The following is a 25,470-nucleotide window of genomic DNA, read 5'->3' on the forward strand; positions in this document are numbered from 1 at the left end:
GGGATAGAACCAAATATGGTAATGTCACTTTCACGGTCACAGTTTTAGGGCTCATTTGTCAGTATTTTTTAGACATACTTGTCTTAAATGTCGGTAGCTTCTACATCAATAATGCTTTCTTTTTTATATTTTAAAGAATGTGACAGAATTATCTGATTTGTACCTTATAATCTACCCACCAAATGCCAACAGTATTATTTAGAACTCTTATATCTGTAGCCAGAATATTTTTGAAATCTTTTCATGAATTTCTATAATTTATTTAAGAGCAGTGATTTAGCACACATCCATTCATTTGTTCTTAGCAGTTTTGGTAAACCAAGTTGTTTTAAGTGAGATAGGAGAAGGCTTGGGGATTGTTTGGAGGGAGAAGCAGGGCATTGGGTAAATTGCCAGGTGACAGAAACCTGAGCACTTCGGAGAAAAACCTAGTAGACTGCCTGGTACCTGCTGTTATCCTGTTGTTTGTTAGTAAGAGGGTTGTTTGTACCCTGAATGTTGCACACATAACTTGATACTGTTTCTGTTAACTCATAGTTCTATACGACTGTGAATTAAGTAGCTTTAAATTTTCTAAGTGTGAGTTAACATTAATGCAGAAATATTTCAGTTGCCACTGAGGAAAAAAACACACTAAGGTAACTATTCTCTTGGCCACTAGAGGGCATGTACACCATCTGCTGAAATTTATGCCATACTGCAAATGGTGCTCACTTACGAAAATAAATATTTTATGCTGGTGAGGATGTGCTGGCCTCCTATAAATAGCCTATTTCCAGCCTCCTCATTATAGGAGGTACTGAATATACTGTACATCATTAAATGGAGTTGAAACACACAGACTGGGTCAAGTTATAATCTGGTACTCATGTTTTGTTCTTCACTAAATTGTAAACTCGGTGAGGAGGAGCTTTGTCTTATTTATCTTTTTGTCCCCATTCAGTCTTTAACAAATGTTTATTTTGTGCCTGCTTTGTGCCAGGCACTGTCTGAGCTGCAAATGTAGTGATGAACAAGTGAGAGCTTGTGTTTCATGGAGTTAAAATATGGAGATAGGGGACTTTCCTGGCAATCCAGTGGTTAAGACTCTGCACTTCCAATGCAGGGGGCGCAGGCTTGATCCCAGTCGGGGAACTAAGATCCCACGTGCTGCGCAGTGCACCAAAAAAAAGAAAAAAAATGTGGAGATAGACAACAAACAGGAAAATAAATAAACAAGATGTAGGGGGATGAGTAGTATCCCCCCAAAATTTGTGTCCACCCGGAAGCTCAGAATGTGGCCTTATTTGGAAATAGTGTCTGTACAGATGTCATTAATTAAGGATCTCAAGATGAAATCATCCTGGATTTAGAATGGGTCCTAAATCCACAGGGAAGAAGGCCCTGTGAACATGAAGTCAGGGACCAGAGTGATGCAGCCTTAAACCAAGGAATGCCTGGAGCCACCAAAAGCTAGGAAAGAGGCAAGGAAGGATTCTTCCCTAGAGCCTCCAGAGAGAGCACAGTCCTGCTGCAACCTTGATTTGGGGCTGCTAGCCTCCAGAACTGTGAGAATAAATTTCTGTTGTTTTAAGCCACCAAGTTTGTGATAATTTGTTACGGCAGCCCTAGGAAACAACATACAAGGTAATATTAGGTAATAAGTGCTACAAAGAGAAATAAAGATGGGTGATAAGATAGATATGAGAGCAGGGAGGGTGGGCATAACTATTTTAGAAGACAGAGAAGACCTCTCTGAGGAAATGACATTTGAACAGATACTTAGAGTGAAGCCTGTGTGCTATGATCCATCCCTGAGGAAATTTGGGGAAAGCCCTCCAGGAAGCAGGAGCAGTAAGTGCAAAGGTCCTGAGGGAGGAACAGGATGGGGGGTGCGGAGCAGAGAGGAGAGCGGTAGGAGATGAGGGCACAGAGGTGTCTTGTGACTGTGGTGTGTCCTGATTACACCTTTGATTTGTTGGGCAAATGAAGGAAAGAGGAATGCTGGCAGTTAGGTTCCTGTGGCTGTTCTATTCACCTGGCAGCCATCCAGGCATTTGGGAGGGACTGATGGAAACACTGCAGCTGGAACCTGCGGTTGGACCATCTTTACATGTTGGTGAGCATCAGAGTGAAGAGGGACAGCCTGCGTACCAGCAACCTTCCACTCCAACCTCAGCCCAGGGTCAGGCTGGCTCACGTGCTTGGCCTGCTCATCTGAAAGAGAACCTCAAAAGTAAGAGGCAGGGGCCAAGGTGTCTGCTTTGAACCAGCCCCTGGGTTTATTTGCAACCCAGCAAACAAGGGGTGTAGACCTATGTGAATATACATGTGTTTTGTTCCCCAAACTTCCCTTTTTCCAGATTTAAGAAAGAACTATGGAGGGAACTCTGAAATGTGTAATCATTTCTCAAATACAGCTTTGCCTGGAGAGACACTGAAACTTTGGGGAAATGATTGCAAAATTTATTTTACCTAAAGTGTAACCAGAGCCAGTTTAATAACTTTTAAATGATAATTTGCAATAGAAATAAACAGATAACTATCACTTCACGTTATTTCCTCTTTTTATTATTTTGAAATGTTAATTTTAAGTTATATCCTTAAACATGCCACTTTTCAAAATTTAATACAGACTCACAGTATTGTGAATATTTGAAAAATAGTACCTAAAATATACTTTGCCTGTTTCTTGTGTTTTATTTTATATATATATATTTTTTTTAATTAATTAATTTATTTTTGGCTGCATTGGGTCTTCGTTGTTGCACGTGGGCTTGGGCTTTGTCTAGTTGCGGAGAGTAAGGGCTACTCTTCATTGTGGTGCGCGGGCTTCTCATTGCAGTGGTTTATCTTGTTGCGGAGCACGAGCTCTAGGCGTGCAGGCTTCAGTAGCTGCGGCTTGCAGGCTGTAGAGCACGGGCTCAGTAGTTATGGCACATGGGCTTAGTTGCTCCACGGCATGTGGGATCTTCCCGGGCCAGGGTTCGAACCCGTGTTCCCTGCATTGGCAGGCGGATTCTTAACCACTGCGCCACCCGGGAAACCCGTCTTGTTTTTCAAAGAGCTAGTATTTTATAGTTTATACAACCTTTAATCCTCTCATATAGTTGTTTAATCTTATGATCTTCATTTCATTTCTTTGGCAATGAAAAGTAAAAATAATTTTACTTATGGGGTTGTTTGTATTGTTTGTGGAATTTCTTTGGTCAAACTACTTGGAAATTTTAGTACGAGGTCTTCTGAGGATACAGGCTCTTTCACAGAAGCTATGTAGCCCCTTGGAAAACTGTAGCAGTGGTGCCATCAACAAGAATAAACCCTTACACTGTAGAAAGGTCCGTAAAGGACCCCTGCAAATGGTCTAACCTTTATTCATTTTTAAATGTTTAATCTGGGTTTCTCATGAAGACTTGGAATTCACATCGTTTTTACTTCCATTGATGTGTATTTACATAAACACATATGTAGTTGCATACATGCATGTAGAGAGATACATGTTTATGGGCCATATGTCTCCTCCTGTGAAGCCGCCTGAGATAACATGATGGGAGAAGAGGTTGAAACTCACCTCATTTAATTATTAGCCATGAAACATTTCTTAATATTTAGAACCAATTTATTCCATTTCGTTTAGGAGATTGGTCAGAATTGAAAGAAACTAATGAGTCTATTTTCTTTCTGTTACTTTTCATTTCTATCTTGTATCCAGTATTAACTAAGTGACTAAAATTTCTGAAGATCTTATCTTCCTTTGTTCATGGTAGAAAGGCTTATACACCATCATAGCCTGGGTTTGAAACCTTAAGAACCCAAACACTGTATAATTCTACATTGAGCCAATTCTGGATCAGCTTGTTGAAAACATTTTAAGGAGTTTAGCAAAAGAAAATCCTGTTTCGGGGCTTCCCTGGTGGCGCAGTGGTTGAGAGTCCACCTGCCGATGCGGGGGACACAGGTTCGTGCCCCGGTCCAGGAAGATCCCACATGCCGTGGAGCGGCTGGGCCCATGAGCCATGGCTGCTGAGCCTGCGCATCCGGAGCCTGTGCTCCGCCACGGGAGAGGCCACAACAGTGAGAGGCCTGCGTACCGCAAAAAAAAAAAAAGAAAAGAAAAAAAGAAAATCCTGTTTCAATGACTACTTTCTGATTTCCTCAGTTGTTTGAGAAATTAGTTATTTGCTAGATTTTTTTAGATGTTAAGATTAAACATTCTGACTATCTCAGTTTCTACCAGAGTGAAAACCAATTGATCTATTTAAAATGGAATCTTACTAGAATTAACAGGTGATTTAGATTTGAAAGATAGTATAGCATATTCCACTACAATCAGAAATTTCCCCTTTTATACAACATACCAATTTTAAACTTTACCAACAGGTTAAATTTCTGTTGTACTTTTTGGATCTGACGTCCCAATGATCAAATCAGCTCCAAAATTATTTATTAAAAACATAGTGCTGTGTGTTTTAGGGCTAGAAAGAACCCTTTACATTTGCCAAGTGCTTTATAGTTCATCAAGCTCATTCTTCTCAGTAACCCCATGATGAATGGTCCCCATTTGCCAGATGAGGAAACTGAGCTTCACGTTGAAGCATTCACTCCAGATCATTTAACTGTCAGACTTGAGCTTAGGTCTTCTGACTCCAAGCCCAGCACTCTTTCCTCAAGAATCTCACAGTTGGGCTTTTAAAACATATAGAACAAAACCAGACAGAACGAGTGCCCACAAGGCCTTCTAATAAGGAAGAAATTATTCTGCACAAGAAGGCAGAATGTGTCTGGTGAGGACAGTTAATTGGTTTGGCAGAATGGTGGGGTATTCTGTGCTAAGCTTAGAGAAATGGAATGAGCAGGTGGAAATTGGGGTGGAGGAGCGAGAGGGCTCTCAGCAGACTGACCTGACAAGAGAGGAGGGGTGCCATTGTGGAATGCTGGTTTCTGCGTGTGGTGGGGAAGAAGGAGCCCCTTAAAGGATGACCTTGAGCACCAGTGGAGCCAGTCAGAGGTAGCCTGATTTCCAGTAAGTGTGAAGGTGTGTTTGGAGTGAGGCGAGGAAGAGGTTGAGGAAGAAATGTAAGAAAGGTTACAGATCATTGACCTAGTTTGCCTGGAGTTGCTAAACAAAAGCAAGTGAGTGCTTGAACTTGACAGTGAGGTTTCAAACCAGGGATGTAGGAGAACTGTCCACAGAGGGTGGAAAGACCTGCTTAGGAAGTTTCAGCTCTGAATTGCCTCTGTAAAAGCTGCCCTGTTTGTTGTCTAAATGAAGGGAAAGGTCAGCCCTAACCGGCAACTTTTTTCAAAGCCTTATTAAAAAATGAAATGCAACAAATTGAATTTGTTAAATTATAATGGCATGTCTTTCTTGTTTTGAAATATTTCCCTTTACGCAGTGACCAATGATACCCCAGGCAACTAATTCTGCTCTTGTTCTGCAGCCTGGAGTACTCGGGTACTTTGAGTTCAGTGGCTCACCCCAGCCTCCTGGTTATTTGACCTTCTTCACTTCAGCGTTACATTCATTAAAGAAAGGTAAACATGATTCATATTAAGACATTAGTACTTGAACAGAAATGTTTGTATATTGATATTTTCTGTTAAATATGTTATCTTTATGATTATATATTTTAGTTTTCTTGATTCTTTTTCTCTGTATTTGTGTTAAATAATTACATTATTTTATGGTTCACTGGCAAACAAAATTTTGTGCTATTTCAAGTATAGCCTCTTAAATATTTAGAGACTATTATTTTTTTAAATGTAGCTTGATCACACAGCATCTGCAATGATATATTTTGCACTTCAAATTTTATTATATCATAATCTCTTTTTTTGTGTGGCGTTACAAATTTTGGTCAAAGTTTTCAGTGGTTGTATTGTCAGTTGGATGTATCATAATTTAGGAATACATTTTCTTCAAGAAGTATTTCTATAAGGATGAAAGTCATGTCACATTACAGGATAAGCCTACTGCCAGGTTCACTATTCTCAAATCCATATATATTTTTTTACTTACATGTATTATTTGAGTGTCCTACTTTTTAAATTAAACATTTTTCATGTTGCCCATTTTTTCGTGTTGCTCCATGTTGTTTCTCTGTATCAGCCATGACCTTATGTCAGTTCTCTTCTAGATACTTTGATCTGCTCCTCATCTCCTTGTTACCACTCTGGTCCAAGCCCCTTTCCCACCCCTACCCTAGGCCAGTGGGCACTTAACTGGTATCCAGTCTCGCCCCTCCTTCCTCACACTAGGGCCTTTGTGCTAGTCCTTCTTCCTGAAATGTGCCCTCTCCCTCCCCATTCCCCAGGGCCCAGCTGTCCACTTGTCAAACCCCTATTCATCCTTCAGATTCCAGCTCAAATATCACATCCACAGTCTACCCCCCTGGAGAGAGATTTGTTGTTTTTTTTCATAGTATTCAACATAGTTTGTATTTATTGTGTTAGCCAAAATGTTCGTTCGGGTTTTTCCATAACATCTTACGGAAAAGCCTGAATGAACTTTTTGGCCCACCCAATATGTGTATAGTTATGAGATGATTTGTTTACTGTCTGTCTTCCCTGGGCTGGGAGATTTCTGAGGGTGGGGATTGTCTGTCTTCAGTTTAGTGTTCTTTCTCCAGCATCTGGCACATAGCAGGGGCTCAATCACTATTTGCCAAATGAGTGATCAGATTGATGGCCATGTCATCTTTCCCTCAGTAGGTCAGCCAAAAATATGTAGTCATCCTCCTATTACTGGATATTACATTGCTTCAATATTTTGGAGGGGTATTATAATAGTATACTATTAATACGTCAAATAATTATACTACTGGCTATTTTAATATGTCCATTGTCTTAAGGTTTTATACATAGAGAATCTACTGTATTCATGCTTTTCATGCAGGGGACTCTGGGAGAGGAACTGAAGCTGTCACATTAGGTGTGTCTTCTGTCCACCTGAAAGACTTTGAGCTGCACAGCTTCAGGTGACTAAGAAGGCTCAGTGAGTCAGAGTTTGAATTTTGAAAACAAAGTACTATCAACTTAAATAAGCTTAAGCAGATAGGTGTTCAAAAATCTTCTTAGAAAACTAAATGAAGTCCTTCGAAGATCATGTATAAAAGGGTAGCCTATAGTCAGTCACTAAAATGATGACAGCATTCAAGTACTTGAGTTGGAGAAGCTATTTCAAGATTTGGAAGGATGTTTTGTTATCCAGTTGGCTTATATTGTGTGTTTATGATTCATCTTTTTCATTCAGAGGTTTCCAAAATTTTGCTTCTTTTTGGAAAAACCTTTCTAAGTATAAGATAGTAGCCTTTTTTCCTCCCTTTTTTTTTTTTTAAAGTATAGTTGACTTACCCTTGTTTTTTTCTTTTTTTTTAAGCAAGGAAGGTAATAAATGGATAAAAACTACTTGAAGGTACAAAATGAACCTTTTGGTCAAATCACTAATTTTGACAAATGATTACATGAAATTTCTTCTCAGAATAAATCTAGCTCAATTTACCTGTACTACATTTCTTCACTCTCTTGTGATTCTGGTTGGGTCTTATAAAATCCTGCTGCATATGAACTTTGCAAGAACTGAGTTCATTCTAATTAATAATTTATACCCCATTTTTTTGGGTAAACTCCCACTTGAGCTTAATGAACCATTTTTAGAAGAAAAAGACAAATTTGGAAGGATTACCTAAAATAAATCTTGCCTTGAGCATCTGGGTTTTTTTCCCCTTTTCTTTCTCCCACCCTGGAGTCAAATGGTATTTTACTTATTATTAATAACCAGTGTTAAGTAAGAGAAACATGTGCAGATTTTTTTTTTAATGGGACAGTTTGGAATGTAAGTTCTAGGTCATTGTTGTGTTTCTATTGTTTACACAAATTGAGGCCTGAGGAACATTTGACACAACTTAACATTTGGTTATAGAGAGCTTAACTGACGAAGTGTTTAGTCTTTTGTGGTAGAAAGCAGATATCCTGGTTCACCAAGCCACAAGCATATATAAAATACACATCTTTCCATTGCCTAAATTTTTTTTTTTAATTGCCTTAGAAATAGCCAGGACACTCTCTAACATTCGTTTCTTGAAGCTAGCTGGCCATCAGTCTACAGATATTTGGAGAAGGTACCATATATGAAGCATCCTGCCTGGGTGCTGCGGGGTTGCTGAGAGGGGACATCTCAGTTACCTGTGTCCTTTACCTATTGCTCTCCAACTTGGTGCTGATATGTCAGTTGATGTCGGCCCTCCTCTTAGGTGGTGTGGGCAGTAACCCTTTTGTTATATTTCTGTCCATTATTTTCCTAGCCATTTTACCTTTATCATTTTTTATTTAGCAGTTCTATATTTTCATGTAGTTAAATCTGTGGTTCTTTTTCTTGATTTATTTTTTTAAGAAAAATCTGGTCACTAATTAGTTCACTTCGTTTTGAATTTTAAAGTTATTTGGCACTTTATGCTGCCTGGATTTACTTTGGCTTAAAATACAGAACACAGTTGATTTTCCTCCCTTCTTATTGGCTAATCAATTAGCACCATTCACAAAATAATGCTTTCTTTATCCTTCATCTTGATGATGCCTGTTTTATCACAAAATATTTTCTAATATGTAATTGGGTCTATTTCTGTGTTTTCTCTTGGTCTAGATCCCTCTTTTTATATGAGTAAATATAATTTCATTTTTTACGTTGTAAGTAATTACCTGGTGAACTCTGGACTCAGTGTCCTCTAGTTCTGGTGTTTTATGGAATATTCTTTTATATCCATCTATGCATTTGGCTGAATTTGGGTTGGAATTTTATTAAATGTTTAAGTTGACTTAGAGGTAATTGACATGTTCATAAAACTTAGCTTCCCTTTCTAGGATCACAGCATGATATTAATTTATTCAAACCTTCCTTTCAATTTTTTGTAAAAGGTCTTACACATCCCTCATTAATGGTTAATCCTTTTAAAGTGCTGAATGATTAACTGTGGGCTGGCAGTCTGTGTGTTTCAGGATCCTGGGGAAGCCCATCTCTGTACTTCTTCACTCTTCCCAGACTGCAGAGCCTGTTCTTCTTGGAGCCTTTCCACCTTTGATCTTGGCAGACAGGCCTAAAGAAAATTTGGTAGAGGGGTTGATATTTTTAAGTTGCTTACTTGATTTTCTTCCATCTTATGATTATTTCATTATTTACTGTAAAAATGTGTTCTGGTAAAATGTTATATTCTGTTATGATTCAGTGACTTTTTTTTTTTTTTTTTTTGCGGTACGCGGGCCTCTCACTGTTGTGGCCTCTCCCGTTGCGGAGCACAGGCTCTGGATGCACAGGCTCAGCGGCCATGGCTCACGGGCCCAGCCGCTCTGCGGCATGTGGGATCCTCCCGGGCCGGGGCACGAACCCGTGTCCCCTGCATCGGCAGGTGGACTCTCAACCACTGCGCCACCAGGGAAGCCCCAGTGACCTTTTAAAAGAGAAAATTTGCAACAAATTTTGTTCAAAAGGAATGCAGTGCTGCCTGGGGGACAAGCAGTGGCCTGGGATCTGGCAGTATCTGGTCCTTAGCCTTTGTCTACCCCTGGCAGGGTTATAAACTTGAACAAAACATTTAACTTTTCTGTGTTTGAGTTTCTCTGTCTGTAAAATTGGAGAGGGTGGAGGTAAGGGTAAATGCTTGTTTTACAAGGCCACATCATGTGTGAAGTATGTTGTGTGTGAATAAAGTAATAGTCTGAAAATCTGTAGCAGTTTAATGAGAAAGCCTTTGGCTGAAAGCACCTGAAGTAAGTACTGTGTCTGTTTTCTTAAAAGCATCTACACCAGATAGTATGTACCTTGACTGACTAGCAGACACAGGTCTTCCTCTTCCCTTTTCCTGGAGCACTCTATATCTGCTGTTTTTTGTGTAGTTGGCCCTCCGTATCCACAGGTTCTTTACTTTTGGATCCAGCCAATCCTGGATCGAAAATATTAGAGAAAAGAAAATTCCAGAAAGCTCCAAAAAGCAAAAATTGAATGTATCATGTACCTGGCAACTACTTCCATAGCATTATGTTGTAATTACAACTGTTTACTTAGCATTTACAGTCTATTAGTTGTTATAAGTAATCTAGAGGTGATTTAAAGTATACCAGAGGACGTGTATAGGTTACATGCAAATACTATGCCATTTTTTTTTCCTTTTTTTTTTTTTTTTTTTTGCTGTACGCGGGCCTCTCACTGTTGTGGCCTCTCCCGTTGCGGAGCACAGGCTCAGCAGCCATGGCTTATGGGCCTAGCCGCTCCGCGGCATGTGGGATCTTCCCGGACCGGGGCACGAACCCGTGTCCCCTGCATCAGCAGGCAGACTCTCAAACACTGCGCCACCAGGGAAGCCCACTATGCCATTTTATATAAGGGACTTGAACATCCATGGATTTTGGTATCCAAGGGGAATGGGGGGCTGGAACCAATTCCCTGTGGACACCAAGGGATGACAGTACTGCATGGTGTTCTTGCTGTGGAACTGACTGCACATCTGTCCCACCAAAATTTGAGCTGGTTTGTTCAGACAGTATTTATTGAGCGCCTTGAGGCCAAGGTTTTGTTGTCTTTCTCCTACAACTCTTAACAATTTAGCTAAAAGTTTGAATGAATGACTAGTTAAATGATACTTTACCTTGAAATTGCTCAGGTTGGAGTGATTTTGGCAGAGGGATGTTGAGTCATTTTGGATCCCCTCCCACCACCACCTCTCCTCATGCCTGGCCTTTCAGGTTCCATAGACCAGTGTGCAGGAATCACTCCCACTGGACTAGATGGAGTCCCTGCCTGGCTCATTCTCCTTACTCTTTTTTCTTGGCTTCTCGCCATCCCGACACTAGAGTTCTCATGGATTGAATTGAAATTCACATGATACTTAAATGTCATCTTCAAAATACACTAAACTGTTAACTAAAGACGTCGTTTCCACTCCCTTCATTCACCTTTAGGAATTCCTAAACATAGTTGACAGGGAACCTTGTGGCATTAGTTTTCTAAGGAACACCTTTGGAAAATACTGTTGTAATGAATTTTTTAGAGGAAGAAGTAATTCCAGTGTAGGGTCCCTCTACTCCACTAGGTGGCGTCTGATGGTGCTGTGATTTGCTGGTAGAATTGAGTCAGGGCACAAGAAGCTCCCTCCTCCATATCCTTTTTCACAAATAAAGCTTTTTTGGAGCACTTTTCTGTTAGATTGTGAAACTTTGTACAACATCAAGAGGTCTGAAAAGTAGGATTTTCTTATCCTGAAAGTGACATTCTTAAAGTCATTGGAAAGACAAGGGATTGACTTCTTAGGCAAGGTTGACTCTGAAATTGCTTTATTTTCTCAGGTTCCTGGGTCTCACTCTTGGGAGTTTGGACCAAGCATTGGGTTTAACAATTCTCCGTGAATGAAACAGGTTCTAGGTCACTGGTTTTCCCACATAATCTCATTTGTTGTCACTGTACTCGCTTAAAGAGGGAAATCTTTTTCTAACTAGCTGCCTGTGTTCTGAGGCCCTCTGGGTGCTGATTAATACACATTAGAAATTCCATACCTTTTGTTCCCATACCTAAAATTGACTTTTTAATTATGTTGCTATTATTTTAGCAAGGATGTGATCATATTTCATAGGAAATGCCTTTATTCCTATTATGACATCTCTTAAGCCTTGTAAGTGCTGCTAGATAAGCACTAAGGCCAAAACCAGACATCCCCGCACTTTGAATTAGCTTCAGAAGCATGACTTATTAATTCAACAAACATTTGAGGATCCACTTTGTGCTACAGCCGTAAAGAGGAGTAAAACTTGTTCCTCACCATCGGGGTGCCACCAGCTAGTGTGGCCAACAGGTGGGCTTACCCACAATGTGAGTGCAGTGACACGTCTGTGACAGGCTTCGTCGGAGCACGGAGGTAGGGCGTCCGGATCAGTTCAGGGAAGACTGGAGGTGGGGAGGATTTCCCAGGAGAATGAGGGGTCAGCCTTCAGGTAAGTGTGTAAGAAACGGGAGAGTGGAAGATAGGCGGTGTTGAGAAGAGCAAAAGGAGTGCGGAGAGCTCAGAACTAAATTTAGTGCCCATTTGTAGAAACTTTGATTCCTTGAACCCGTGTATTTGAAAAATTACACCATCTTTACTTTCTAATTGTCTTGTGGTATTTTCTACCTTTTTAAAGGTGTCCTGTTTTAGTAGTGTGTATGTGTGTGTTTTGATTTTTGATCCTATTTCTTCAAGGTTTTTGGGGGGTTTTGGTTTTTTTGTTTTGTTTAAGCTGAAATGAGACTCCTAGACAAAGAACCAAAAACACTAAAATCTTAGAAACCTCTCAGGGATCACCTTCTATAATAAAGTCACAAACTTATAGTGAAACGACTCGACTCGGTGCAGACAAACCCCGTTCTGGTCTCCACTTGACCACTTGTTATGTAACACTGAGCGTGATAAGCTGATACTGGACGGAGGGCTTTACCTGGATGATCCAGTCTTCAGTGCCACTCTTTGAAGTAGAAACTGTTATTATCTCAGTGTTACTGTCTCAGGTGAGGAAGCTGAGGCTTGGAGGAGGTTGTTAACAGAATCCAGGACGCTGTGAGGCAGAACAGTGGCTCCCCAGAGATGTCCACATTCTAATCCCCAGGACCTGTGAATATGTTACATTACATGGCAAGAGAAAATTGAGGTTGCCTATGGATTTGGGTTGCTAATCAGCTGACATTGAGAAAGGGAGATTATCCTGGATTATCTGAGTAGGCCCAGTGTAATCAGAACGATTCTTAAAAGTGGCATTGAGAGGCAAAGAATATTGTCAGAGTGATGCAGTATGAGAAGGACTTGTCCGGCCATTACTGGTTTTGAAACGGAAAGGGCCACAAGCCAATGCAGGTAGCCTCAAGCCAAGGAATGCAGGTAGCCTCTAAATGGTAGGAAAGGCAAGGAGATGCATTCTCCCCTAGAGCCTCCAGAAGGAACATTACCTGCTGTACCTTGATTTTAGCCCAATGAGGCCCATTTTGGACTTCGACCTCCAGAACTGTAAGATAAATTTATGTTTTTTTAAACTACTAAGTTAGTGGTAATTTGTTACAGCAGAAATAGCAACTTGATATAGTCACGTACCAGTAAATGAGGAGTGAGATAGGAATCCAGGACCACATCACTCCATCTGCCTCTGTAATCTCCGGAGGTGGGACAGGTGGCACAATATGGTCATTCCTACCTCCTGGTCTTTGCCCATGATACTGCTTAAAATGCAATGCCTTGCCCTAGTTATTATCTGCCTTCCTAATTTTTCAAGGCCTAACTGAAGTCCTCTGGGATTTGTAAATATTGCCCAGCCAGCATGATGTCTGGCACACTGTGGACATCAAGTGGAGATTTCCATCCACTGGCTCCCTTTTTGGAACTCCTGTTGCACTCGTTGGCTGTGTCTCCCACTTAGCAACCAACGTTGTTTTCTGATTTTCCCTTAGACTTTAGTAGTATCTTACTAACAAGTAGGCAGAAACTGACTGTCCTGATCAGTCATGTTAGTGGCAGCTGTCCTGTGTGACCACAGCTCACCAGTCACCCCTTCTCACTGGTCTTCAGGTTCCCCATCTGCAGGATAAGGGAACTTTGCCCCAGTTGCCTCTAAAGGAAACTTCAGCTTGAAAATGCATTGGCCCTTGGCCTGTTTTTTTTTAGACCTGGGAGCTAAGAATTGTTTTTATATTTGTAAAGAGTTATTTAAAAAAGAAGAATATGTGACACCTATGCTAGACCCTAAGAGCAGCATAAGAGGGGATGGAGGAGGGATTTCTAAGCAGATGTGTTTCTTTTGTGAAGTCTTTGCCTCCCTGAGGGTTTTTGTTTTTTTTTTTTAAAAAGGAATTTAATTGAAATACACACAAGGGACATATTTGAATTGATCATTTTAATATTATGCTCTGGTTAAATGAGAACAATGGTGTGAGGGTGTTAAGTTTACTGTCATGTCAGTATATAGAACAGTGCATATTTCTATAGTTTATGTTCCCCTAAAATGATGTATTTGGAACTATATTTTTCTTGCCCTCCTCTCTAACTCACAAGAAAGAGAAAAATCACAGCTAAGGAGTTAAATGTTTACTTAGAGTTTAGCGGTATTTTGGCATGTACCAGAATGTGCATATTGTATCTCTGGTGCCCATATGCCAGAGTTTTTTTCTAGATAATTGCTTTGTGCTTTATATTAAGAATTTTGAGGGAGTTCCCTGGTGGTCTGGTGGTCAGGATTCAGTGCTTTCACTGCTGTGGCCCGGGTTCAATCCCTGGTTGGGGAACTGAGATCCTACAAGGCATGTGGCGCAGCCAAAAATAGAAAAAAGAAAAGAGAATTTTGACAGTATACAAATCTCAGTCAGATTTCTGTGGAAAAAAATGCAAGCAATAGCTATAGTTTATACATTGAAAACAAACATTTCTATAAACTACTGCATTTCTTTGAAGATTTTTTCATTTTAATGAATGTATTTAAAGTGTGTGAAATCATCTAGCGAATGATGATGAATCACCATGTAAATGCTGAGTAATCTTGGAGGGGCTGTTGTTATTCCTTCTTATATAATCCTGTCGTTTTCCTTTTTCTTCCTTGTCCAAAACCTTGTAAAGAAGAGTGGGAAAGCAGAAGTTAATAAAAATGGCAGAGTATAGAGTAAAATGAGAATCGTTGCCAGGGTGGAAGGTACCACAATACAGGTTTGCCTTTGGGGGTGTCACTACTTCCCAGAGTAAAGAAGTGAGAGAGGGCTTCCCTGGTGGCGCAGTGGTTGAGAGTCCGCCTGCCGATGCAGGGGACACGGGTTTGTGCCCCGGTCCGGGAGGATCCCACATGCCACGGAGCGGCTGGGCCCGTGAGCCATGGCCACTGAGCCTGCGCGTCCGGAGCCTGTGCTCCGCAACAGGAGAGGCCACAACAGTGAGAGGCCCGCATACCGCAAAAAAAAAAAAAAAAAAGAAGAAGTGAGAGAATTTTTCCCAGGGAGAAAATAACTTAGCCATGTAGATTAAAAGCCATGTGACTTAACCCAGTGGTATTCAGTTTTGAAGTATTTCATGGTTTATTTGTTAGCAGTTTCCTTTATCAGTATTTTTCTTGACCTGATATTCCATTTTGTCCTATGATCCCTGAGAGATTAGCTCACATGAAAGCCTCCTGGAGAGCAGATGGCCATTCCTGATGTAAAAATTTCCATGTTGTTCAGTTCCAGCATTTCTGCTCATTATTTCATTGTATCCTTGGGTACCTTACTTTGTAGGACACCAAGTGCTGTTTACTCTAGCCCTCTGAGAGAGAATTAATTTCAGAAGCTCGGCAGTTTATACCCAGAGTCACAAGGTTTAGAGTCCCACCTTTTCCTTTCCGAAGGAGAGAGTGGGACACATTCTTTAAAATAATCATTCTCTGCTCTTAAAAATAATCATTCACGAAAAAATCTTTGTCTTATGTTTCCTTCCCAGATAATTGTCCATTATTAAGATTTACTGGCTAATGGGCTTATTATCTTAGCCTAATCATCTTCCTGAGTTACATGAATCTTGCTTTTTCATCATTGCCACCTTGGCACAGTCCAGTAGAACTATAAGATGAACGATGGAGGTATTTAAAAATTTCCTGGTGGCTGTGTTAAAATTTAAGAAGAAATAGGTAAAATTAATTTAATAATTTATATTTTATTTAACCCAGTGTACCCAAATTATTAGCATTTCAACATGTAATCAGCATAAAAACTATTGAGATATTTAACTTTTTTTTTTTTGAACCAAGTCTTTTATACTTAACAGCCCCATCTCAATTCAGCTGCTAAATGTTCATTGGACATACTTGATCTGTATTTAGAGTTCATAAAATTTACAGTTGAAAAAGTGATTTATATACCAAATATTTATATTGTTTCATTTTACTTACTTTATTGAAATATAGTTGATTCACAATATTATATTAGCTTCAGGTTACATACCCATGTTGTCTTAAACATACTTAAACATTTTCTGATAACTGAATTGAGTATCACTTTTAAATTAAATTAATTAAAATCAAATAAAGTTAAAATTTAGTCCCTCGGTTGCTCATATTTCAAGTGCTCATTAGCCACATATGGTTAGTGGCTACGACATAGGACAGTGCACTCAAGGCCTAGGCCTCATTATCCAAGTATCCTGGGGAAAACAGTTATTTCCTAAGATACTGAGTCTCCTTCCTGCAGGCACATCCTTGAGTTAATGCTTCAGAGTGTCCTCCTGGTAGTCTTGGTAATCTGGTAGTTGCTGAGTGCGAATTGTGTAGCTTTGCTTCTGGCAGGACGCTTTATTATTAACTTTAAAGCACAGTTAAAAATATATTAGTAGAAAATAATCTGAAATAAATATATATATACATATGTACATATCTGAATCACTTTGCTATACACTTGAAACATACAATATTGTAAATCAACTGTACTTCAATAAAAAGAAAAAACTATTCTCTTTTGCTAACAGAAGAAACGAATTCTTGTTCTTTCTGGAATGTTTGAGAATTTTAATATTTTGCCTCACTGAGGTCTTGCCTCAGAATGTGTTTGCTTTACCTTAATACTGAACTGAAGTTTTAATATTAAAAATTGAATTTAAAGCAGTGGTTTTAAGCAAAATGAAGTAGTCTGATATTAAAACATTAGGCAGTGACCAAAAACAAAAAACCTGAATGCACACCAGAAAGGTCACAAGTGAGCCAGATGAATCTGAATGGAAACCAGATGGAATTTCAGATCTTTCCATTCTCGATGCATCCTTGGTGGTTGCCATGAGGTAAATGGTGACAGTGGCGTGTCGAAGGTACAAGAAGGTCAGGGGAAGCTCCACCTATGGGGACGTGGGAAGCAGGGGTAGAGCATTCTGTTAGTGGCAGAAAAGAACCCTAGTCTCATAAAAGATAGCAAAGGGTAAACCTACAATACATGCTAAAAGTAGACAATGTTTAATGGATCAAAGAAAGGCTGTTTGTTACTCAAAGCACACAGACAGCGAATCAGCATGATAGTATTCATTCTGCTCACCCCACGTCTCATGGGGAGCCTAGTGGTGGCTGTGTGTGCAGTGGGTTGCCTTGTAGCTGAGGGACACAGGGCCAAGGACTCAGCACCTTTTGTAGCAGGCAGCAGTCTTCATGCTGTGGTCACCTTGACCTACTTAGTGTCTATGTGACCTGCTACAGAAACTGCTCAGTAACTACTGCCTTCACCCAGGTGTTCTTTCAAGATGTTGTTACATCTTGCAGGTGTCTTTCTGACACCTTGCACTGGATGGTTAATAGAGACTATAACTGGCCAGTTACCTGGCTAACAGTTTATTGAGATTTTTTTTTTCTTTATTATGTTGAGGTAGGTTTCCTCTTTGCCCACTTTCTGGAGAATTTTTATCATAAATGGGTGTTGAATTTTGTCAAAAGCTTTTTCTGCATCTATTGAGATGATCATATGGTTTTTGTTCTTCAATTTGTTAATATGGTTTATCACATTGACTGATTTGCATATATTGAAGAGTCCTTGCATCCCTGGATAAATCCCACTTGATCATGGTGTATGATCTTTTAGTATGTTGTTGGATTCTGTTTGCTAGTATTTTGTTGAGGATTTTTGCATCTATATTCATCAGTGATATTGGTTTGTAATTTTCTTTTTTTGTAGTATCTTTGTCTGGCTTTGGTATCAGGGTGATGGTGGCCTCGTAGAATGATTTTGGGAGTGTTCCTTCCTCTGCAGTTTTTTGGAAGAGTTTGAGAAGGATGGGTGTTAGCTCTTCTCTAAATGTTTGATAGAATTCACCTGTGAAGCCATCTGGTCCTGGACTTTTGTTTGTTGGAAGATTTTTTATCACAGTTTCAATTTCATTACTTATGATTGGTCTGTTCATATATTCTATTTTTTCCTGGTTCAGTCTTGGAAGGTTCTACCTTTCTAAGAATTTGTCCATTTCTTCCAGGTTGTCCATTTTATTGGCATAGAGTTGCTTGTAGTAGTCTCTTAGGATGCTTTGTTTTTCTGTGGTGTCTGTTGTAACTTCTCCTTTTTCATTTCTAATTTTATTGATTTGAGTCTTCTCCTCCTCGATGAGTCTGGCTAATGGTTTATCAATTTTGTTTATCTTCTCAAAGAACCAACTTTTAGTTTTATTGATCTTTGCTATTGTTTTCTTTGTTTCTATTTCATTTATTTCTGCTCTGATCTTTATGATTTCTTTCCTTTTGCTAACTTTGGGTTTTGTTTGTTCTTCTTTCTCTAGTTCCTTTAGGTGCAAGGTTAGATTGTTTATTTGAGATTTTTTTGTTTCTTGAGGTAGGCTTGTATTGCTATAAACTTCCCTCTTAGAACTGCTTTTGCTGCATCCCATAGGTTTTGGGTCGTCGTGTCTCCATTGTCATTTGTCTCTAGGTATTTTTTGATTTCTTCAGTGATCTCTTGGTTATTTAGTAACGTATTGTTTAGCCTCCATGTGTTTGTTTTTTACGTTTTTTTCCCTGTAATTCACTTCTAGTCTCATAGCATTGTGGTCAGAAAAGATGCTTGATATGATTTCAGTTTTCTTAAATTTACTGAGGCTTGATTTGTGACCCAAGATGTGATCTATCCTGGAGAATGTTCCGTGTGCACTTGAGAAGAAAGTGTAATCTACTGTTTTTGGATGGAATGTCCTATAAATATCAATTAAATCTATCGGGTCTATTGTGTCATTTAAATCTTGTCTTTCCTTGTTAATTTTCTGTTTGGATGATCTGTCCATTGGTGTAACTGAGGTGTTATTAAAGTCCCCCACTAGTATTGTGTTACTGTCGATTTCCTCTTTTATAGCTGTTAGCAGTTGCCTTATGTATTGAAGTGCGCCTATGTTGGGGGCATATATATTTGTAATTGTTATATCTTCTTCTTGGATTGATCCCTTGATCATTATGTAGTGTCCTCCCTTGTCTCTTGTAACATTCTTTATTTTAAAGTATTTTATCGGGTATGAGTATTGCTACTCCAGCTTTCTTTTGATTGCCATTTGCATGGAATATCTTTTTCCATCCCCTCACTTTCAGTCTGTATGTGCCCCTAGGTCTGAAGTGCGTCTCTTGTAGACAGCATATATATGGGTCTTGTTTTTGTATCCATTCAGAAAGCCTGTGTCTTTTGGTTGGAGGATTTAATCCATACATGTTTAAGGTAATTATCGATATGTATGTTCCTATGACCATTTTCTTAAATGTTTTGGGTTTGTTTTTGTAGGTCCTTTTCTTCTCTTGTTTCCCACTTAGAGAGGTTCCTTTAGCACTTGTTGTAGAGCTGTTTTGGTGGTGCTGAACTCTCTTAGCTTTCGCTTGTCTGTAAAGCTTTTGATTTCTCCATCGAATCTGAATGAGATCCTTGCAGGGTGGAGTAATCTTGGTTGTAGGTTCTTCCCTTTCATCACTTTAAGTATATCATGCCACTCCCTTCTGGCTTGTAGAGTTTCTGCTGAGAAAACAGCTGTTAACCTTATGGGAGTTCCCTTGTATGTTATTTGCCATTTTTCCCTTGCTGCTTTCAGTAATGTTTCTTTGTCTTTAATTTTTGCCAGTTTGATTACTGCGTGTCTCGGCATGTTTCTCCTTGGGTTTATCCTGTATGGGACTCTCTACACTTCCTGGATTTCCTTTCCCATGTTAGGGAAGTTTTCGACTATAATCTCTTCAGATATTTTCTTGCGTCCTTTCTTCTCCTTCTGGGACCCCTATAATGCGAATGTTTTTGCGTTTAATGTTGTCCCAGGGGTCTCTTAGGCTGTCTTCATTTCTTTTCATTCTTTTTTCTTTATTCTGTTCTGCAGCAGTGAATTCCACCATTCTGTCTTCCAGGTCACTTATCCGTTCTTCTGCCTGTTATTCTGCTATTGATTTCTTCTAGTGTAGTTTTCATTTCAGTTATTGTATTGTTTATCTCTGTTTGTTTGTTTTTTAATTCTTCTAGATCTTTGTTAAACATTTCTTGCATCTTCTCGATATTTGCCTCCATTCTTTTTCCGAGGTCCTGGATCATCTTTACTATCATTATTCTGAATTATTTTTCTGGAAGATTGCCTATCTCTACTTCATTAAGTTGTTTTTCTGGGGTTTTATCTTGTTCCTTCATCTGGTACATAGCCCTCTGCCTTTTCATCTTGTCTATCTTTCTGTGAATGTGGTTTTTGTTCCACAGGCTGCAGGATTGTAGTTCTTCTGCTGTCTGTACTGTGGTGGATGAGGCTATCTAAGAGACTTGTGCAAGTTTGGAAATTTTATTATTATTTTATTGATTTATTATTATTTTTTGTGGTACGCGGGCCTCTCACTGTTGTGGCCTCTCCTGTTGCGGAGAACAGGCTCCGGACGCACAGGCTCAGTGGCCATGGCTCATGGGCCTAGCCTGCTCCGCGGCATGTGGGATCTTCCTGGACCGGGGCATGAACCCATGTCCCCTGCATCTCCAGGCAGACTCTCAACCACTGCGCCACCAGGGAAGCCCATATTATTATTATTATTAACTGAATAGGATCATGCCATTGTGTTGGACCATTGTTGAGGGAGGGGAGAGCATGATTCTGAATTTATTTTTAATTATTAACACATTCAAAGACCTTAATTAAAGTATTAAAGCTTCATTCATTTTAGGACAAAATTACTCATTTTATAAATGACAAAAGCCCCTATTGTAGAAAGCCCTGGAGCCCTGCTTAACAGAATGTTCTGGATATGGAGATGAGAAGTTTTACTTTCTTGTGTCATTTTGACACTGTAAACTTTCTCTGCTAATTCATGTACTCCTTGTACACATGGGACTGCAAACTTAAGCTGCTTCTTCCAGCAAGATTTCCACTGTATGCAGGAACTTTAAAAATGTGTGATTTTTGTAAATTTCTCTGTAAAAAATAAAATTTTGAAATTATAACATGTTTGGGCATGTTAGAATCTGCTCTGTGCAGGCGGCTGTCCATTCTTTTTTTTTTTTTTTTTTTTCAGTACACGGGCCTCTCACTGTTGTGGCCTCTCCCGCTGCACAGCACGGGCTCCGGACGTGCAGGCTCAGCGGCCATGGCTCACGGGCCCAGCTGCTCTGCGGCATGTGGGATCTTCCCGGACTGGGGCACGAACCTGCGTCCTCTACATCGGCAGGTGGACTCTCAACCACTGCGCCACCAGGGAAGCCCTGTCCATTCTTATTAATGCAGTTAAACAGGTTTTTGAATGAACCCTTTCAACTTTTGAGTCAAGCTGTCACTACTTATTCCTCTGCTCCAATAAATCACGTTGGTGACTTTGGCGGACTATCAAATGAGTTTCCTACTGGCTGCTTTTCCTTCACTCCTCTCTTTATTGATGCCAGTCTACCAAAATTCAGCCCTCTCCTGGAGAGTGGTGTCTTTGCTTCTACCAATTCATATCCTCTCTTGGGTCCTGCTTTTTCTTCTGACAGCTTTGGAATCTGAACTTATATGTCATGCCTTTTTTTTTTTTTTTTTTTTTTTTCGGTATGCAGGCCTCTCACTGTTGTGGCCTCTCCCGTTGCGGAGCACAGGCTCTGGACGCGCAGGCTCAGCGGCCATGGCTCACGAGCCCAGCTGCTCCGCGGCATGTGGGATCTTCCCGGACCGGGGCACGAATCCGTGTCCCCTGCATCGGCAGGTGGACTCTCAACCACTGTGCCACCAGGGAAACCCTATGCCATTTTTTTAAATTTAAATTTTGAACTAATTTTATGCTTGCAGAAAAGTTGGAAGAATAGAACAGGGAGTTTCCTAACGTCCTGCCTTCACTTAGCTTCCCCCATTGTTAACATATTATTTAACCATTTGTTAGGGTGCTTTTGCCAAAACTAAGAAATTAACATTGGTGCAGGATTATTAACTAAACTGCAGACGTTATTGAATTTTGCCAGTGTTTTCACTAATGACTGTTTTCTGTTCCAGGATCTGATCTGGGATCCTACATCACATTTAATTAGTCTCCTCCTATAACAATTCCTCACTCTTTCCTTGTCTTTCATGATATTGAGACTTTTGAAAAATACTGGTTGTTTATTTTGTTGCTCAAATTGTTCTGGCTTTGGCCATTAGGAGCATCTTAGGTTGGCGCCTGTGTCCTTTGAACATATCCCCCTCCTTTTATGAGCACATCTTTCGTTCTGACTTGACAAGATGTTTCAGGCTCATCTTGTACTTCCTTTGCCCCAGCTCTGGGATCAGCCTCTTCTCCAATAAGCCCTGGTTTCTTTTTATTGGAGAGTGACATTTAGAAACCCAGATCTGGGTACAAGATATGCTCTTCAGTATTAGGTGTCATTACTTCTAGGCCCTTTCAGCAGAAAGAGCTAGGACATATATGTATTTATACCCACACACATGCATGCCTCCATAGTTCTATATCTGTTATCTGTGTCATAAGTCGTAAGGTTATACAAAAGTTCATAAGTTTATACTAATTTTTTCTGATTCCAGTTTAACACCGCAGAGTTTATTTTAGATTTCCCCTCTTCGTATGTAACTTTTCTCCTGCCCTGAGAAGCCTGGCTCTCATCGTCTTTAGTTTTACAGTATTCAGTCAAGATACCGTTTGCTGTTCTCTTCTGGTTCAGTTCTTTCTCCCCACTCCCCACCCCTTCACTGAGGTGTGATGCATTTGCAGTACAGCTAGGTTGGTTTGTTAGTGCTTGTGTTCCCCACTGGATCCCCACACATGCTGGTTGGTATCATGATTTTAGTTTTTGCGTGTGTGAAGGCTGTGAGCTTTGCCGTGGTTCTGATACTCAGAGGAAGGTCAGGCTGCCTCACCCCTGTTCTCCAGTTCCCATTACCCACCCCCCCCTTTGCCACCCACCCTGTAAGTAAGCCATTTCCGTCATTTCTGGTTTATTCTTTTTTTTCTTTAATATTTATTTATTTACTTATTTTTATTTGGCTGTGCCAGGTCTTACAATTGTGATGCACGGGATCTTCGTTGCGGCACGCGAGATCCAGTTCCCCGATCAGGGATTGAACCCGGGCCCCCTGCATTGGGAGCGTGGAGTCTTAGCCACTGTGCCACCAGGGAAGCCCCATTTCTGATTTCCTCTTCTTGTGTTTCTTTGGTTTTGTGCCATTTTAAACTCATCAGGTTTGTGCTAGATTGTCCAGCCGCTGTTAGGGACACGGTCACTCTCACCTCATCCTCAACAGCCACTCCTCCTCTGAGAGGAAGATGCCGCCACTGCTGGAAGATGGGCCGTGTGGTTAAGCTAGAAACTTCGTGTGTTTAGCACCTACATATTTTAACTACTTAGATATCAGTTGGTAGCATTTAAAGTTTAACTGATATTTTATTTAACGTTTGCTAATAAAGCAGAAAGGGGATAGGAAAGAATGCACCTTTTCCTACACTGTCTTATCCACCTCCTTTAATACTAGATATTTTAGTCAGTTCTTAATCACACAAATATTACATTAAATATACTCCTTGGGGGGGAAAAAGAAAGCTTCACACCTAAGGATAAAGTCCCCTTTGATCTCCATCCCCCAACACGAAACAATTTTTATTATCCTTTCAGATTCTGTATACATTTCTAAACATACGTGCCTGAAGGGGAAAACATTTTATGTGTGACGCTTTTTTCCACATAAAAGGTGTACTTTATCTTTCTTCAGCTTGCTTTTTTTCTCATATGTGTCTTAGAAAATCTATTCATGTTGTATAGATAGCCCTGCCCCACTGTTTTTAACAGCTGCAGAGTACTTCTTGGTGACTGTCCTTGCTTGTCTCTTGGTGCACATGTGTAGACACTAAGAAGTGGAGCTGTGGGGCTGCAGGCTGTGTCCCTGTCCCACTGTGGTCACTACAGCAGATGCTCTCCCAAGCGGCTGCCATTTTACCCTTTCCACCAGCTTTGCATCAGAGTACTCGTTTCTCTGCTGGTCATCAATATTTGATATTTCCTGTGTCTCAAATTTTGGGCATTTTGAAGGTGAAAAGTGGCATTTTGTTCTCATTTGCTTTCCTCTGAAATAGTGAGGTTGAGTGTATTTTTAGCCTTTTATATTTCTTTTTCTGTGATTTGACCATTTTTAACTGCTTTCTTTTTCTTACTAATTTATATGAGTTACTATATATGCTAGATTGATTCATTTAACTAATATTTATTAATCAAGAGGTCAATATGCAGATGCCCAGACACTGCTTTAGGTGCTGGGGTAACAGCAATAAACAAGGTTTCTAATTTCACAGAACTTAAGAGGAAGTTAGACCAAAGAAAATCTAAATAAATCAGTAGGATTATGTACCAGTTAATAAGTGCTATTAAAAAATTAGAGTAGGGCTTCCCTGGTGGCGCGGTGGTTGGGAGTCCACCTGCCGATGCAGGGGACACGGGTTCGTGCCCCGGTCCGGGAAGATCCCACATGCCGCGGAGTGGCTGGGCCCGTGAGCCATGGCCACTGAGCCTGCGCGTCCAGAGCCTGTGCTCTGCAGCGGGAGAGGCCACAACAGTGAGAGGCCCGCGTACCACAACAACAACAAAAAAAATTAGAGTAATGGTAGAGAGAGGACCTGAGTCAGGAGGGAGCCCCAGTTTCCCCTTCCAGACCATCCTCTGAGTGTTTTCCCAGAGGCAGGTGGTCAGGGAGGGCTTCTCAGAGAAGGTGGGGTCAGAGCTGAGATCTGAATGATGAGAAGGAATTGGCCGTGGAAGTGTCCAGACAGAACAGCATGTGCCTGGGCTTCCAGGTGGGGCTAGTGAGTCGGGGGGACACGGACGGACATAGTGCAAGTGCTTGTCAGAGACAGGTGCACAGGAGTAGACATGAGGTCTGTTTCAGGAGGTTGTTTCTTCGGCTTCTCCTTTTCTGTCTAGGCTAGGTGCCCAAAAAGAGCTTTGCTCTGGGGAATTTGTGCGTCAGGATTTGATCACTGGGTTTTGTGGTTGTTTTAAGGCATAGGCTTTTTCTTTTTAATAAAGGAAAATTTTCTGTTTCAGATTACCTAGGAACAGTACGATTTGGGGTTATCACAAATAAACATCTTGCGAAACTGGTATCCTTAGTACACTCTGGAAGTGTGTATTTACATAGACATTTCAACACATCACTTGTAAGTATTTTGAAATCACGTTTATATTAGCGCAGTGGTTCTAAACCTTGTTTGGATCACAGACTTCTTTGAGAATTGGATAAAATCTATGGATACTCTCTCTAGGGGAGTGCACATGATTTTATATTGCAAACTGAGAGTCCCTACAGCCCCTCTGTAGAGCCCATGCCCCTGGTTTAGAACTCATGCATTAGAGGGCTCTTGGATTTAACATCTAGAAATTCTGTTTATATTCTTAGATTTTGATACAGCCTTGTTAGTTTTCCTTCTTGGATGAAATTGCAGCTACTCTGTTGGAGAAGTGTTACTCTGGGCCCATGTTCTCAGAGGTTAAGCTTCCTTTGGGCAATGTTCTTTCTTCATTTGTTCCATTTATCAAGAGTAATGATGTGACATGCT

General features: G+C 40.3%; 1 protein-coding gene across 3 annotated transcripts in view; it reads left to right on the top strand.

The window, feature by feature from the left end:
• TXNDC11 (thioredoxin domain containing 11) overlaps positions 1–25,470 on the top strand; it is a 68,821-nt gene that overhangs the window by 20,029 nt on the left and 23,322 nt on the right. For 2 of the 3 annotated variants that reach the window (XM_082671127.1, XM_082671125.1), the window contains 2 exons: positions 5,421–5,514; positions 24,959–25,071. In XM_082671127.1, the coding sequence (XP_082527253.1) occupies positions 5,421–5,514; positions 24,959–25,071 (207 nt within the window). Of the gene's footprint in view, positions 1–5,420; positions 5,515–24,958; positions 25,072–25,470 lie in introns of those variants that run through there. The other variant, XM_082671126.1, reaches the window with a different exon arrangement.

This window comes from Grampus griseus (assembly GCF_964374135.1).
Source record: "Grampus griseus genome assembly, chromosome: 14".
In the NCBI taxonomy this organism is placed as follows: domain Eukaryota; kingdom Metazoa; phylum Chordata; class Mammalia; order Artiodactyla; family Delphinidae; genus Grampus; species Grampus griseus.